General features: G+C 49.1%; 1 protein-coding gene and 1 pseudogene across 1 annotated transcript in view; both read right to left on the minus strand.

Annotated features, from left to right (window-relative positions):
• Positions 1-1,189: 1,189 nt before the first annotated feature.
• On the minus strand, positions 1,190-1,269 carry LOC115031861 (U4 spliceosomal RNA; annotated as a pseudogene).
• An 11,646-nt stretch (positions 1,270-12,915) lies between these two features.
• Galnt2 (polypeptide N-acetylgalactosaminyltransferase 2) overlaps positions 12,916-16,376 on the minus strand; it is a 118,631-nt gene continuing 115,170 nt past the window's right edge. Inside the window, exon 16 of the mRNA XM_021169564.2 lies at positions 12,916-15,319. Within this exon, the coding sequence (XP_021025223.1) occupies positions 15,164-15,319 (156 nt within the window). The 3' untranslated portion in view covers positions 12,916-15,163. The remainder of the gene's footprint in view (positions 15,320-16,376) is intronic.

Here is a 16,376-nt window from a genome sequence, read left to right on the forward strand (position 1 = left end):
GGAGGGAATGTCTTTTGGGTATACGTCCAGGAGTGGTATAGCTAGGTCTTGAGGTGGATCGACTTCCATAGTGGCTGTACAAGTTTGCTCTCCCACAAGTGATGGAGTAGCGTTTCCCTTGTTCTACATCCTCACCAGCAGCAACTGTCACTTTTGTTATTGATTTTAGCCATCCTGGCAGGTGTAAGGTGGAATCTCAAAGTAATTTTGAGTTACATTTCCCTGGTGGCTAAGGATGTTGAACATTTATTTCTCTAGGTGTTTCTCAGCCATTTGAGATTACGATGTTGAGGATTCTCTGTTTAGATCTGTACTCTATTTTTAGTTGGATTGTTTGGTTTGTTGATGTCTTGTGTGTGTGTGTGTGTTTTTTTTTCAGTTCTTTGTATATTTTGGATATTACCCCTCTATCAGATGTGAAATTGGTGAAAATCTTTTTCTAGTCTGTAAGCTACCATTTTGCCCTATTGACAGTGTCCTTTGCCTTACAGAAACTTTTCAGTTTCCTGAGGTCCTGTTTGTTAATTATTGATCTGAGTGGTGGTGCTATTGATGTTCTGTACAGGAAGTTGTCTCCTATGCCAATGAGTTCAAGGTCGTCCCCCACTTTCTCTTCTATCAGGATCAGTATATACGGTTTTATGTTAAGGTCTTTGATCCACTTGACTTGAGTTTTGTGTAGGGTGATAAATATGGATCTATTTGCATTCTTCTACACGCAGACATTCAATTAGGCCAGCAACATTTATTGACAATACTTTATTTTTTTCCATTGTGTATTTCTGGCTTCTTTATTTAAAAAAAAAAAGGTCAGGTGTCCGTAGGTGTGCAGGTTTATTTCTGGGTCTTTGATTAGATTCCATTGATCAACCTGTCTGTTTCTGTACCAATACCATGAAGTTTTTGATCACTATTGCTCTGTATGTAGTTCAAATCGGGGATGGTGATACCTCTGGAAGTTCCGTTATTGTACAGGATTATTTTAACTATCCTGGGTTTTTTTGTTTTGTTTTCCATATGAAGTTAAATATTGTCTTTTCAAGGTCTATAAGGAATTGTGTTGGAATTTTGATGGGGATTGCATTGTATCTGTAGATTGCTTTTGGTATGATGGCCATCTTTACCATGTTAATCCTACTGATCCATGAGCATAGAAGATTTTTCCATCTTCTGAGATCTTTTTCACTTTCTTTCTTTAAATCTTTCAATTAGCAATAATTGTGCCTCAGATAAACCTCGTTAGCTACGATACTGCCACTGCAAAAAGCTTCTTTAAATCTTTCAAGTTTTTATCCAACAAGTCTTTCATTGGCTCGGTTAGAGTTACACCGAGGTATTTTATATTGTTTGTGGCTGTTATGAAGGGTTCTGTTTCCCTGATTTCTTTCTCAGTCAGCTTATTATTTGTATACAGGAGGGCTACTGATTTTTTGAGTTAATCTTGTATGCAGCCACTTTGCTGGAGGTGATTATCAGCTGTAGGAGTTCTCTGGGAGAGTTCGGGATGTCCCTTGTGTATGCTATCATATCATCTGCAAGGAACAGTTCCATGACTTTTTCCTTTCCAAATTTTATCCCCTTGATCTCCTTCAGTTGTCTTATTGCCCCAGCTGGAACTGCAAGTGTTATGTTGAATAAACATGGAGAGAGTGGACAGCTTTGTCTTGTTCTTGATTTTAGTGGAATTGCTTTGAGCTTCTCTCCTTTTAATTTGACATTGGCTAAAGGATCACTGTAAATTGCCATTATTATGTTTAGGTGTGGTCCTGTATTCCCCACCTAATCTCTCCAAATTTTATCATGAAGGGGTGTTGGGTTTTGTCATAGGCCTTTTCAGCTTCTCCTGAGACAGTCCCGTGTTTTCCTTTCCTTCGGTTTGTTATATGGTGGATTACCTTGACTGGCTTTCATGTTGAACCATCCCTGCATCCCTGGGATGAAGCCTGGTCGTGGTAGGTGACCTTTTGACAAAGTTCTTCAGTTCAGTTTGTGAGATTTGTGTGGAGTATTTTTGCATCTGTGTTCATAAGGGAAATTGGTTTGTAATGTTTCTTTGTTGAATCTTGTGTGATTTGGGTATCAGGGTGATGAGGCCTCATAAAACGAACCTGGCAATGCTCCTCCTGTCTCTATTTTGTGGAATAATTTGAGGAGTATTGGCATTATATCGTCTTTGAAAGTCTGGCAGAATTTTGTGCCAAAGCCCTCTGGCCTACAGGCCAATCTTATGGAGACTTTTTTTTTTCTACTGAGGTGTCCTTCTCTCAGAGACTTTAGCTTGTGTCAAGTTGACATAAACTAGCCAGGGCAGTCACCCTAAGCCTAGCCATGGCAAGGTGGATGTTGGTAAAGGCAGATACTGATGTCATCTAAATCTCCCTTGATCAAGGGTATTCACCCAACTCACCTGTGACCTCATTGCTGGCTGGGTTTTATTTTCAACTTGATATGAGATAGTCATTTGGTAAGAGGGACTCCTAATTAAGAAAATGTCTCCATAAAATTGGTCTGCAGGCAATCCCTGGGATATTATCTTGATTCAATGGTTGATGTGGGAGGGCCCAGCTCACTGAAGGAGGCACTGCACCCTGGGCAGGTAGTCTTGGATAGTATAAGAAAGCAGGCTGAGCGACCGAGGAGGGAGCAAGCCAGTAAGCAGCACCCCTCTGTGGTCACAGGTTCCTGCCTTGAATTCGTGCTCCGACTTTCTTCATGATGAATTGTGATCAGGACAAGCAAGCTGAAATTAAGTCTTTCCTCCCCAAGTTGATTTGGTCATGACTTTATATCACAGCAACAGAAACACTAAGCTTATGTACTTTAAAGATTTTGGAAGAACATAAAGAAAAACAGGGAATTACATTTTTCATGAAATCGGTCAGCCACTGTTTCTAATGAGCAACCCACTGAATGAGCCATCTGGATACACCTCTACTATTATAAAGGCAGGGGTTGTGTCCTCAGACTCACAGCAAGTCTGTCAAGTGTAAACCACTGGGTTCAGGTTTTTTTTTTCAAAACTGTTTATTGATTCTTTGTGCATTTCGCATCATGCACCCCGGTCCCCACTCATCTCCCCATTCCTCCATATTCCCCCTCCACCCTTGCAACCCTCCCCCCAAAGAAAACACATTTTTAATATCTCACCGTGTCAGAAAACAAACAAAATTCTAAAATCTCACCGTGTCACGATATGTCTCACAGTATACCCCTTTCCCCAAACAGCTTCTCTTGCAAATGATCATTGCAGTGAGTCATTGGTCTGGTTTGAGGCCTCTGGCTTCTGCCCCACAATCATTCCTGGATCCTCACGAGGACTTCTCTCAGATATCCTGCTGTTGCCCTGTGTCATGGAGGTCCTGCAGCTTTGGATCTGTAGGACCAGCCCCTTCAAACACCCCAGCAGTTTATAGATAGGGTAGATGTTGGAGTGGATCAACTCAGAGCCCTGGGCCTGGGTGGTATCTGAGTTGGTGTCAGCCTGACAACTCTCCCATGCTTACACCAACCTAAGCCAGCTCTCCAGCAATGCCCAGGGGAGGGGCAGGGCCAGTTCACCCACTCTCATTCCCAGAAGGGTCAGCTCTACTGTGCTGTCCAGGTGAGGTGTGGGGCTGATCGCCTGAGTTCTATAGCCAGCGAGGGGCTGGCTGGGGCCCTCTCTGTTCAGCCCTCAGACATCAACATGGCTCAGGCAGCAGCCCAGACTAGAGACATCCATGTGGCCTTTGGTGGTAACAGACCCCTACTGCTGCAGGGCCAGGCACCCAGACATGGTTCTCAGCAGCAGCTTGGGCCAGGACCTGACAGTGGCCAGGACCTCACCCTCACTACCCTGGAATTTCCAGTTCTTGCCCTCTTCATTTGAACACTCTGTTCTGCTTCTCTTTCTCGTCCATCTCCCCACACTCATCCTCCTAGTGGCACCTGGGGCTCTGGGTGTCTGGGGTCATCTCAGAAGTGCTGTGTCCCTCCGTGCTATGTGGCACTGGGCAGTAGTTGCCTTAGGACCCTGGGCTGAGTTTTATAGAGGAGCAAATAAATACCTTTTCTATAAATTGCCCTGTGCCATTTGGCTTGGAGATAGGATTTGGGTCTCCAACTTCAGACTTCAAGCATCTGTTATAAAATAGTCCTCCAAAATCCCAGTTGCTGAATTAGGTTGTCCCCGACTCTGTGGCAGCAAGAAAGGAGGTGACAGAAGATAGTCTAAGGGGTGTGTGTGGGGTGATGCTTACCTGAGTGTGAGACAATATTTAGGCAACTATTTCTCCCTAATGATTTTTTTTCCTGATGAGAAAGACGTTGCCCAGAGGTGGGACATCATAATCTTGGCTCACTTCAATCCCACAGCTCCTAGCTGCAGCCAGAGTGTAAAGGCACTGTGACTAGTATTTATCTCATTTATTTAACTCTCCTCCTTGCTTTCATTCATTCAACACTGAAAGCACACAGTGTGGTAGATCACTCTGTGCTGTATGAAGGCTGTCGTGGGTCACCTGGGAACTTACACGTCCTATAGTTTAACCATATGCACACAGGTAATATTATGTGTTATTATTCAACCTTTTAAAAAATGATTTCTTTCTTTTTAAAAATTTTGTGTGCATTGGTGTGTTACCTGCATGTGCGTGTGTGGGAGGCGCCAGCTCCACTGGAACTGGAGTTATAAACAGTTGTGAGCTGCCGTGCGGGTGCTGGGAATTGAACCTGGATCCTCTGGAAGAGAAAGCAGAGCTCTTGACCACTGACCCATCTCTCCACCTCCCAGCTTTCTTTTATTAAGGTGATGTTGTACTGTGATATCTTCCAAACTAAACACCGGCCCTCTTTATGACCCCAGAAGTGCCAGCTTGCAAAAGATCTTCAAAGTTAGGCTTGCTGGCTGTTGACTTAGCGATGTTACAATGTTTCCTAAGATTGCCAGATGTTTTTCCAGAATGGAAAAGACCATTATCTTAAAACGTAGGCAAGTTACATAAGCTATGTAAGAGTCAAAGTGTAATACATTAATATCAAATCTGAGCTTAGGTCAATGGAGTTGTTGGGCAACTCTATAGCAATCACAAGGACTGGCTTAAAAGGAAAAGATACGTCTAACTAGTTTTAAGGTTTGTTTTCTGCACAAGATTTATCTAAATATCACACAACAGTTAAAGCATAAGATGGGGTAACTGACCTTCTGGGTTTCCTATAACCACACTTGGAGGCCATACTAATGATATTAAAAGGGAGACTGTTTTTCACCTTGCCCTCCAAGGTCAAGTAGGTCCCAGGGGACTGTGCAAGCATATCTCAAAATGTTGTGTAACTATGAGGAGACCACCTGTTCTCTTGTTTGTGGAAGCCATGGAGAGCCCATCCAGTTAGCGCAAAGCAGGGTCCAGTCTATGAATAGGACAATCAATATGGAGGAAAATGTTCAAACAAGGCCTTCAACTTAACCTCACCTAGACGGAAAAACTGATAAACGGTGAGGGGATGGGGATGGGGCTCTAGAGGATCCTGAGGCCAGGAGTGAGGGGGAGTAGATTCTCAACTGGCCTTGATTGATTCTGGCCGCTGACATGGTTTTAAACGCTCAGGAGGAATGTATAATCAAAGATGAAAATGATTGGCTTGCTAATTTAACAGTCCAGGGGGGAATCATAAGGCCAGATATTAGGTTTAATTGCATATGAGATGTTTTAGACAATTATTTCTCACTAATGAATTCTTAATAACTAAATAGGGGACACCGTGACTTTGTCTTAGCTCAACACTGCAGCCCTGACCTGCGGCCAAGGGAGACAGGCCCACTGTTGTTTTTAAAGAAGCTAACCAACTGGCAAGGCCAGACAAGACACTTGGAAGGTCCTACTCCCAGGACCTCAGAGACTGGTCAAGTCCCCATCAAAAACTCACTCCAACATGTACATGACCTATGCCTCTGTGGGGAATCTGGGGAGAGACTCAAGGACCCCCTCAACTTTCTAGTCATAATGGGGTATAAGGTCTCTAGAGAAAAGACACAACCTGAGTTCTAGGTAAGCCCATAGAGAATGTCAACCATCTTCAAGCCGTGGGGTCACTGTTCCCCATATGGGAGCCCGTCCCATAAGAATCCCCTTTCTTGGACCTGCACTGCCCCGAGACGATGCCCCTTCCCTCAGTCATCACCCCTGCCCCTGACAGCAGTGGCTGTTGATCTCTGAACAGTAGGGATTGAGAGTGTTTGACAGGGAATGTGACAGCAGGTCCCTGAGGTGATGGTGGCTTATTCTCAAGAGACTTTGTGAAAAGAAACAGCTGCAAGGCTGAGTGCCTTAAACAGAACCAATAGAGGACCCTGTAAAATAGCCAGCCCAGGGCTGGAGAAATGGCTGCTCTTCCAGAGGACCCAGCTTCAGCTCCCAGTACCGATCTACATAGTGGCTCACAACCATCTGTAACTCCAGTTCCAGGGATTCAACTCGGTGTTTTGGCCTCTGTACCAGGCACATGAGATACATAGATGCAGGTAAAGCGCCCATACTCCTAAACAGAAACATTCCCAAGTCAGAGTCCCTGTCTCTGTGGCTTGGACTCCGGGCTTTCCTGGATGTTCAATTCTTTGTCCATCCCAGAGAATGAGCTCAGCAATCCCCTAGATGACCACTGGTCCCTCTGCTGGATGAGTCCAGGGACACCAGCATCCTCCTCCCTCCCTCTGGCTCAGAGCTCAGGTCTGGGCCCTCAGCTGTCCTTCCACAGGAGTAATGTCAGAGTGGTACTTTTAGATCAAAGATTTCCTGGGGGCAGATACACCCTGAAGGAAAAGAGACCTTGAAGTTGGGTGGTCTGGTGGGATTTGTTTACTAATCCTGAGTCCCAGCCTTCCTACCACGGTTACTAAGGTCTGGTCATATTTCTCAGTGGTATAGGCTTTTGAGGGCAGGTTTAGTCCTCTGTTTGTCTGTCTGTCTGTCTGTCTGTCTGTCTCTCTCTCTGTGTCTGTCTCTGTGTGTGTCTCTCTCTGTCTCTGTCTCTTTCTCGTTGTCGTCATTGTTGATCTAGTGATGTGCTCAAAGCTAGGTTGCTTTGTAAAGTTTGATTCCGCTCACTGTCCCCAGTGTCAGAGCCCAGGTGCAGGTGCTCCATCTGGTGGTGGTTTGTGGTTGGCAGCATCCCAAGGTGGCCCAGCCATCTCTTGGAGACAAGGGATGGCCCTATAGCCAGTCCTTTTTTTTTTTTTTTTTTTTGGTTTTTCGAGACAGGGTTTCTCTGTGTAGCCTTGGCTGTCCTGGAACTCACTTTGTAGACCAGGCTGGCCTTGAACTCAGAAATCCACCCGCCTCTGCCTCCCAAGTGCTGGGATTAAAGGCGTGCACCACCACGCCCGGCTTAGCCAGTCCTTTTTAAAAAGCCACCAGGACTCAGTCAGGTGCACCACCCTGATGACTGCCTATTCAGATCCCCCTTCCAGAGCCCTGACTGGATGACAGTCGGACTAAAGTCCTGTCCCCTTGGAGCCTCCCAGTGGGCACTGAATTTCAACACATAGTTAGGCATGGTGGAATATACCTGTCATCCCAGTGTGTGTGTGTGTGTGTGTGTGTGTGTGTGTGTGTGTGTGTGTGTGTTCATTCAGGTGCACGCATGCGTGCATGTGTGAGTACGTGGTGAAAGGAACTTTACTTTGTTGTGAGTCTGAGGACAGCCTGGACTATGCAGGTGAGAAGTAAGATCCTCCAAACAGAAGCTGAGCATGTAGAGGGTTGGGGTCGGGTGGGGTGGGATTGGGGTGGGGCTGGGCGCACAAACCCCATTCAAGGCACAGCTGGGGCTCATGGGAACACGTGGCTGTGGCTGCCTTGAGAGAGAAGGGCGCCTGAAGCAAGCAGACTACAACCATCATTAAACCAAACCACTGAGCAACACCAAATCCCAGACCCTGACGTGTAAGAAGAACACTCATCAGCAGAGAGGAGAAAACCAGACCTCTCACTTGCCCAGAGCACTAACAGTAAAAGCCAAGGCTTGGGGCACATGGGCTGTCACTCGCTGTCACTGGGTCCGAGGTACTGTGGCAGGTCAGGAGGGAGGTGTTACTTCACAAGCTGAGTGCCTTTGTTCCTGGAGCAAACCTTATGTGACCCTCGCAAATTTGGGGCCAGCACCTCTGAGCTGCCCCACAGGGATGCTCCTGAGCTCAACGTGTTCGAGACAGTTCTACAGGGCAAGGGGCTGCTGAGACTGCACCCATTAGCTCTCTAGAAGGTGAGTAGGTGTTAGACCCAAGAAGCCCACAGTAACCTAGGTGTCTGTACCAGGTGCTAATAGGACAGCGTGGTCTCTGCAATCAGGTCTGATTCTGAGCAGGCTCAGGGAAGCTAGTATGTGGTGGGGGATTCCTTTATGATCTCATGCAGTCAAGCACAATATCTGAAGATCTTGAGGAGGAGTCACTGTGGCCTCTAAGGACATTAGAGTATAGGGTACCTAAGAATCCAAGGCTGTTGTCCTGGAATGGGTGGACTGAACTGGGCCTGGGAGAGGGGCAGGTTTAGGTGCTGTGTCTAACCTCAAAAGTGTCAGAGTAACAAAACAGCAACAGATCTGACAGCCTGATCTTACCTGATCTTACCATGATCTTCTAAACCTAGTTTTTTCTGTCTTTCTTTCCTGGGAAATGTCCCTACCTCTGGTTGAGGCTGTTCCCGGTCTGGCCAGCAGAGGGCAGCAGAACCTCAAGTTAGCACAAAACAGACCAACTAGTGTTGTGGACTGGGGAGTGTGGGCAGCTGGAATTATAGAAGACACAGCCCCACGTGAGACCAGCAACAACATGGTCACTGGGACTAACTGGGTGACCTGGCGGGGATGGGAAAGGAAAGGAGCTGCAGAGCCCCACAGTCCTTCACCTGGCCACCGTGTCTAGGTTTGTGAGGCACTGGGACACTTGAGGGGTCCGAGATGCTCCACCGTATTTTCCAGTAGAGGATAAGCTCACAGTGTGCTGAAGGACAACAGGATCTTGGAGATGGGGAGAGGTGGTAGGTTGTCGTGCCGCCCAACCCCCTTCCCGCCCCCCGATCTGATGGGAGCCTACAATGGAGAAGAGTAGCAAGTGTAACATTGGGGCTGGACAAGCTGAGCCACCATCACAGGGACACTGGATGAGGCCAAGGACCTCACCTGGACCTGGGCTGTGCACAGCCCAAATCTCAGCCCTCCAGTTTACAGAGGAGATTGGCAATGACGCGGGCTAGTGGCTCAGCTATGAGAAGGAGGAGGTCAGGTCTAGTCACACCCAAAGCCCACCATTTTCCCCAGCATCCCATTATGTCCCAAGCCAGACAACTTGGCTCTCTTGAAAAACTCTTATCTAGCCCCACAGTTCTTCCTGCCATGGAGAAATGGCATAGCATCCATGACTGACTTACAGGAATTCAGCTGAGCAGGTAAGGGGCTGTGCCTCCTGACTCCCGGACAGTCCCACCTCTACTCCCACCAGGGCACTGAAGGTCCCCAAGAGGCAGATGAGAATAGCTACAGTCTGCAAGGTTGTCCAACTTGCTGAAGGGCATATTCAATGTCTCCAGTGGGAAGTTCATGAGTTCACAGTCCTGTCTTTGCTCCCTGGAGGTCCACTAGGTGTAACACAGGGTCACAGTGCCCTCCTCACTCACCTCTTCCACAATGCCCCTCTTGCAAGTGAGCACAGGGTTCCCATTTTGGACTGGCCTAAGGGGCAGGTCTAGTGTGCAAGGAGTGGGTCTAGTGTGCAAGGAGTAGTTTAGTGTGCAAGGGGTGGTTCTAGTTTACAAGGAGTTGTTTAGTGTGCAAGGGGCGGCGGGTCTAGTGTGCAAGGAGTGGTTCTAGTGTGCAAGGGGTGGGTCTGGTGTGCAAGGGGCAGGTCTAGTGTGCAAGGAGTGGTTCTAGTGTGCAAGGGGTGGTTCTAGTGTGCAAGGGGTGGGTCTGGTGTGCAAGGGGTGGTTCTAGTGTGCAAGGGGTAGTTCTAGTGTGCAAGGGGTGGGTCTGGTGTGCAAGCCCAAACTGACTGAGGTTTCTTTAGGTCCTTGCTCTCCCCTCAGAATCCCCAAGCCTTCTCTGATGCTCTCCAGCTCTTGAGAACTGCCATGTGCTAGCTGCTACAAGGGGGCTGCTTGCTCTGGTCTCTCCTGGAGGACTGCCATCTTCTCACCACCTCTTGTCACACAGAGCACAGCACTGAGCCCTCCCCTGCCCCAGGACAGGCTCAGTCTCAGAGCTGGCACCTCATGTGACCTATGCAAATCACCCAGGTTCATGGCTGGCCTGCTAGAGCTTGCCCAGTGCCAAATCAGGAAACACTTTATGGGTTGTGAAAATTAGAGGCAAAGTATTCCCCAGGGCTGGCCAGTCCTAACCAGTGTCACCGAGGGAACTCCATGTCCTTTTCTGTCCACCCACTCCTGCCTCTCAAGCTTTCCTTTGTTCGTGTGTGGCACCCTGGTGACATGTGATAACTCAGTATAAAGACTGGACTCTCTCCTCCTCCTCCATCCTCTTACTGGACCTGAGTGGAACTCAGGGAGGCAGCGTGTACCTGCCTTGTCCATAGCTGGAGTTAGGTCTAGGGTAGGTCTACCCCACTATCCCAAAACCCCCAGCCCTGTACCCGCTACACAGGTACTGTAACACGACCAAGGGTCGCTCTCATACAGTCTCTTCTTTATCCTGGGGTCTTGTTCTCTCTCTCACCCACCTCACTTTTGATACAGTTCCAAGGTGGAGAGAAGATGACCTAGCTATAACCCAGGCCCCTCAGCCCGGTGCTCTAGGCTTTATCTGTGGGCGTTATGAAACTCTCTGGTGTCGGGGATTCCTAACAGACCAATAGTTACACACAGGCGGCTTCTCTGACCGTGGAGATGGAGACGACCCAGGCTGTTTGCAGGCCAGAGCCCTGGGATGTGGCTCGGCCCATGTTCACAGGCCTGGAAACCAGGGGTTTCTGGGCAAGTTCAGGAACCCAAGGGCCAGAGAGCCTATGGCTCCTGCGCCAACGCACAGGATGGAGAGAGTCCCAGCTCCTGAGAGGTCACCTTTCTGTTCTATCAGTCACTGGATGGCTAAATGGTGCCATCATATGGAGGATGGTTGTTCCCACTTGATCTGTTGCTCTCAGGCCAGTTTCTGCTTGACACAGCTAGCATCCTTGTACCCAGGCAAGAGAATATCTAAAATTAAGCCCTTCTCTGAAAGGCAGAGATGGGAAGTCACATTCTCTAATAGGGGGTGCTGAGATGCAGGTGTTCTACCAGCCACATGGGGGCGCTCATGAGGGCGCACTGAGGCTCAGACTAGGAGAACTCTCCCACCCACACCGACATACTTCTGAGAGCCTCCCTTCCTTTTCATGACCTTTTCCTGAAACTATTTTGTTCTATCATAACTGGAGCTTGCAGACAGCAATGGTATGGTCTCTGTTTTTCTTTTTAAAAATCGGCTATTTTCATTCCACCCATTATTATAGATTTCCATTCACTCTGTGTTCACTGCGGCTTTGGAATCACACACAGTAGTAATGAGACAACGTGACGATACCTAGCGTGCTGATAGTAAGCAGGTCACTGTGTCTCTGCTATGACTGGTTTCTTTGTGGTCTGCTGCCATGTGTTTTTTATTTGAGTCCCTCCTGAGAACCCTGAGCTGCTAGCAGGTACCGGAGACACCAAAGGCAAGGGGAACAAGTAGCTTAGTAGGCCAGCAGCTACCCTCTCATAGCCATTATCATGGATCCTACAGAGGCACAAACCCTTCCAACATAGTAGTCCAGGAGGCTGTGTGGCTCTGCAAACAGTTCCTTTTCTAGCCCCTGGCAAGGATACACGAGGGTAGCCCAAACTCCTGAGACCATATCCTGCCTCTAGACAAGGGACTCCCGATCAGAGGTGACTGTCCTATGCCATGGTGGGACTTGGGAGCAGGCAGTTTGTTCAGCACTGAGCTGAAATCCGGTCTCTTGGGTTTCTTGTTATGAGACAAGGAACACATACATCTGAACTACTTGTATAGGAGGCCTGGTTCCAAGAGACCTCTCCAGCTCAAGGGTAACAAGGGGCCTTCTGGGATATCCTTTGGCAAGCCAAGGGCTCCTCCCATGATATTTAGAGGCCTGTGCCTTTCTGGGCCTCACTTAAATGCCCTAAGAGAAACCACCCATAGCTACCCCTTCACAAAGCTCCATGCAGCAGCTGCCTCTAAGTCTAGCTCCCAGAGGGGCCTCCTGACCACCTATCCTGGAACCCTCCTCCTAGCTCCCAGGCTAGACCTTTTAGAAATGTAGTGTAGAGTCTCTTCAGATACTCCAAGGCTCTGGAGCATTGCCAAGTTATAAGTTACTGCCTTTGTCTCTCAGACGATCACAGAGCCAAATTTTTGGTGTCTCACAAAATGAAGTGAATGCGGTGTGGTGTGATGGCCAGTCCCTTAACTGTCATATTATGGTCAAACTGCAAGACAACCAGCTAGTGTTTATTTCCCTGGATATGTATGTAGCCAGTCACATGAAGGTGTGGTAGAAGACATGTACGAGACCAGGATAGGTAGGGGAGCCCCAGATGGCTGCTGAGCAGGACTGTGCATTTTAAATACTGAGGTATAAGAAATTTGGTACCTAGAGAGTGTGGGCCAAGTGTTCAGGGCAGACTACAGGAAGCGGCTTGTGCAGGATCAGGGCAAGTTTAAGCAGAGCATTGCAGGGGCTGGCCAGGTGTCCAGCACAGCCCAACTGTTCCACGCTGCAAACAATTGTCACCAATACATCAGGCCCAGGAGGCACAGCCTTAGAGATGTGTTTTAAGGGGGCGATGAGAAATAGCAGTGTGGGCAGAAGCAAGACCCAGGTTCCAGCCCTCTGCCTGGTCCCACCCACACCTGGTGGAGACCAAGACTGACAGCGGCGGAGGATTATCTATAAAGTATCTTCTCTTTATTTAAGTTAAACAATTTCAAGGATGGTTTCCATCTATAAAATGGACAAAGTACAAGCTCTGTACAGCAGTTTTTTGTTTTTTTAAAAATCAACTGGAAAAAAAATTACCAAACTATATTTTGAATTTGCAAAACATACTCACAGACACCATCATTTTCAGCTTCACGGAGACTCAAGGACCACCACAGAAGACAGCCACCTTTGCCTGTGTGCGCCCAGGGCTCCTGGGAGTTTTTAGTTTTAAAAACAGGAGTTGGGAGGGTGGGATAGCCCAGATGACTACAAAGCAATACAAGCTCGGCGAGTCACTTTGGCACACTGTCATGTAAACATGGCTCACCGATGGGCCCTGCCCACACCCCCTCTGCTCGGAGCTGGGTTGAGTTGGCACCCTGGTGGCCAGACAATCAGATGGTACAAAGGTTAAGAGGCCACAGGGTGGGGTGGGGTACACATGTGGTTGGGACACCCCATTGTTGTCTCACATCTGTGGAGTCACTCTGATAGAAATAGTGCAGAGGTGTCAGGGTTAGCAAAGGACGTTGTGACTGGACTCCAGCAAACTCCTGCCTTGTCCTTGACAGCTTTGCACCTGTACCTGGGAGTGACAGTTCCCAGAGCCTACGTTGGAAGGTGGACATTGTATGAACTTAATTAGACACGTGGGCACCCTGTCTGTTACAATGTATCTTCTGTTGGTTGCTTGGCAGGGGTAGAAAGACAGAGGGTCAGCACCTGGCCAGGCCTTCGCAGAGGGTCCGTGGTCATGGCGAGTACACACATGGAGCCCTCAGGTAGAAGAAACCAGCTACCCCCCTTCCGGAGCAGGCGGGGGGGCACAGCACTCACCTACAGGCCCTCCGACCACCTGGAACTCTGCTGGTTCCCGAGATCTCTGGGACACCCGAGATGAGCACGTATGATGCTTGCAGCCCACCAGGTGTCACTTCCCCACATCCAGGTCACCTCTGTGGCTAACACAGGCCTAGGTCCTCAGTGTGAGTGCGCAGGCCTTGTGATCTGAACTCTACCCATAATTCCTGCAGTTGCCTGTGGATGTACCGGGGGTATTCCCCACACCAGGGCTACAGACACGTGGGGTCCACCCACAGGCTGAAGAGCTGCTCTTCTGTGCTCTGCCGGCAGCTTAGTACCAAAGACCCAACATACAGGGTCTCGAACCACTATGAGCCTAGGGATAGCGGGTGACAGCTGTCCAGTGTCCCTGGTCTGTCACAAGGCAGTAGGGTCCTGCTGGCTCACATTAGTTAGAAGCTGTGGGGTTGAGTTTTCCTAAAGAAAAGAAATCTAATTTTAAAAGAAAACCCAAAGCAATACTTGCCAAAAGAGGTGACCTATTTAGTTTTACAGATGACAATGGGCACAAAGCAGACTTTCTAACCCAGCTGCGATCCCCTTGCTGAAGTTAAACATTGACGCTTGTGGGTGGGGCCAGTGGTTTGGGGATGCCCCTACTGGAGGAGCAGCGTGGGCCGGCTGGTGAGGCCCCAGAGGCAGAGATGCACCTTTGCTCTGGGCTGCGCTGAGTTGCGGGGTTCACAAGATGATGTTGGGGAAGTGTAGGGAACAGACCATGATTCTCTTTATCTCTTATTTAGTGTCCACCAGAGGAAAGTTCACGTTCAAATACAGCAAGTATGTCAACGGAAGAGGGGACGTGGCTGGGAGGCCAGCTGAGCCCGGGTGCAGGGACAGACAAGGAAAGGCCAGCTTTGTGGAAATCATTTTTTTTTTCCTTAGACAGGGCCTTGCCTGCCTCAGCCTCCTGAGTGATGGGATTACAGGCACTGGCCACCATGCCTGGTTCACACACACACACAATTTTGAATAGGTAAAACAGAGTGGAGATTGGCGAGCTCTCGCTGTGGGGCGCCTGCCCCTGCTTCCTCTGTCTGAGATATAAACATGATTGCTGCTTGCCCACTTGTTCCGGCCAGTGCTGGGGTGTGAGCAGGAAGCAGAGAGAGGGAGGCAGAGGGCACCAGCCTTGGGAGGGACCCTCTGTCCTGAGCCCCAGGGGCTCCTTTCCTCTTCTGCACTGCTGTGTGCCCAGCTCATGCCTCGCTGAAGACTTGAGACTTAAGACTTTCAGACCGTGATGGAACACTGAGGTATATAGTTTTGCGGAAAGTTTCAGAAACATAATTAGGTGATCACCAAACTGGGCCGGTGTGCGGGTGGACGTTGGGCCCCGGGGGCCTCTTATTGCTGCAGGTTGAGTGAGAACTTCCACTGCTGTGACAGGGCCGGGCCACACACCTCCACACTCAGGCCTCCGCTCTTGGCAGTGCGGCTATCCAGGCACAGGTTGCTGCCCACGTGTCGCAGTTTGGAGTTGCCTTCGATCTGCTCCCACTTCTGCAACAGAGAGAGCACAGCAGGGGGAGGCGTTGAGGGCAGCATAGGGTCTGCGGGCAAACACCTGCTATTTCCATCCTCTTTCTCTTACATTTTGGGTTGTGAGCCTAGCCTTTAACGGCTGAGCCATCTCTCCGGCCCTCCATCCTCTTTCTCTCTGCTCCTGAATCCCGGCTGCCCCCGTGCCCCATGCTTCACGTGTCACTTTTGGAGCACATGCCACCTCCATGATGTTCCTCCGAATGCTAGCACACTCGACCGACCCAGTCCGCCATGCACAGAGGCCTAACAGCCTCAAGAAGTCTGAGGCACTCTGACCCTGCTGTTTAGCAAGGGATAGGAACATCACTTACATCCTAGACATTTATGCTTTCATTTTAAAATCCCACGTACTTTCCTTTCTCTCCCCACAGCTCCTTTCTCATTAACAAGGTCTGTGGCTCTAGTTAATGTTTTATACATGCGATAAGGTTCCTTGGAGTAAGTATTTCTGAAAAATCCCTCTGACACGGTGGAATGAGATTTTCTCACTCTTGCCTCCCCTCCCCTTTTGTCTGTGCAAATGCACACATACACGTGCCAGGAAGCACAATGTTCTCACTGGCCAGACAGTGCGGTGCCACAGAGACAGGCCAAGGAGTTGCCTCTCAGTGGCGGGCCAGGGGGCAGCAAAGCAGGACCCGCAGCATGAGGGTAACCTGCCACAAGCAACGGGGATGGGTGTGTGTGGGGGGCATGGGTGTGTGTGTGAGTGGCTCTCTCAGCCCTCGGAGTATTTTCCACCTGCTCATCAGATGCCAACTGTGGGAGTCAGGGGCAGTCACCCTGAGAGAGGTTCTGCCAACCTGCACCGCCTGTCCCCGCTGCTGTCCGTTTTCTGGTGTCCCCTTCCTTGTCATGGAAAGCATGCCTAGAGTCTGACAAAGCGTGCGGAGAGAACGTACTCTGATTTTGGCTCCTGGGGTGGGGGCTGTCTGTCATGTGTTGAAGCATCCACTAGACAGAGGGTGCTAAGAAAATAATGAAGTCACCCCCAGCTGTCCCTGGAAGGTGGTCT

The sequence above is a fragment of the Mus caroli genome, unplaced genomic scaffold (assembly GCF_978045245.1).
Source record: "Mus caroli unplaced genomic scaffold, Mus_caroli_1 scaffold_10, whole genome shotgun sequence".
Classification (NCBI taxonomy): Eukaryota; Metazoa; Chordata; class Mammalia; order Rodentia; family Muridae; genus Mus; species Mus caroli.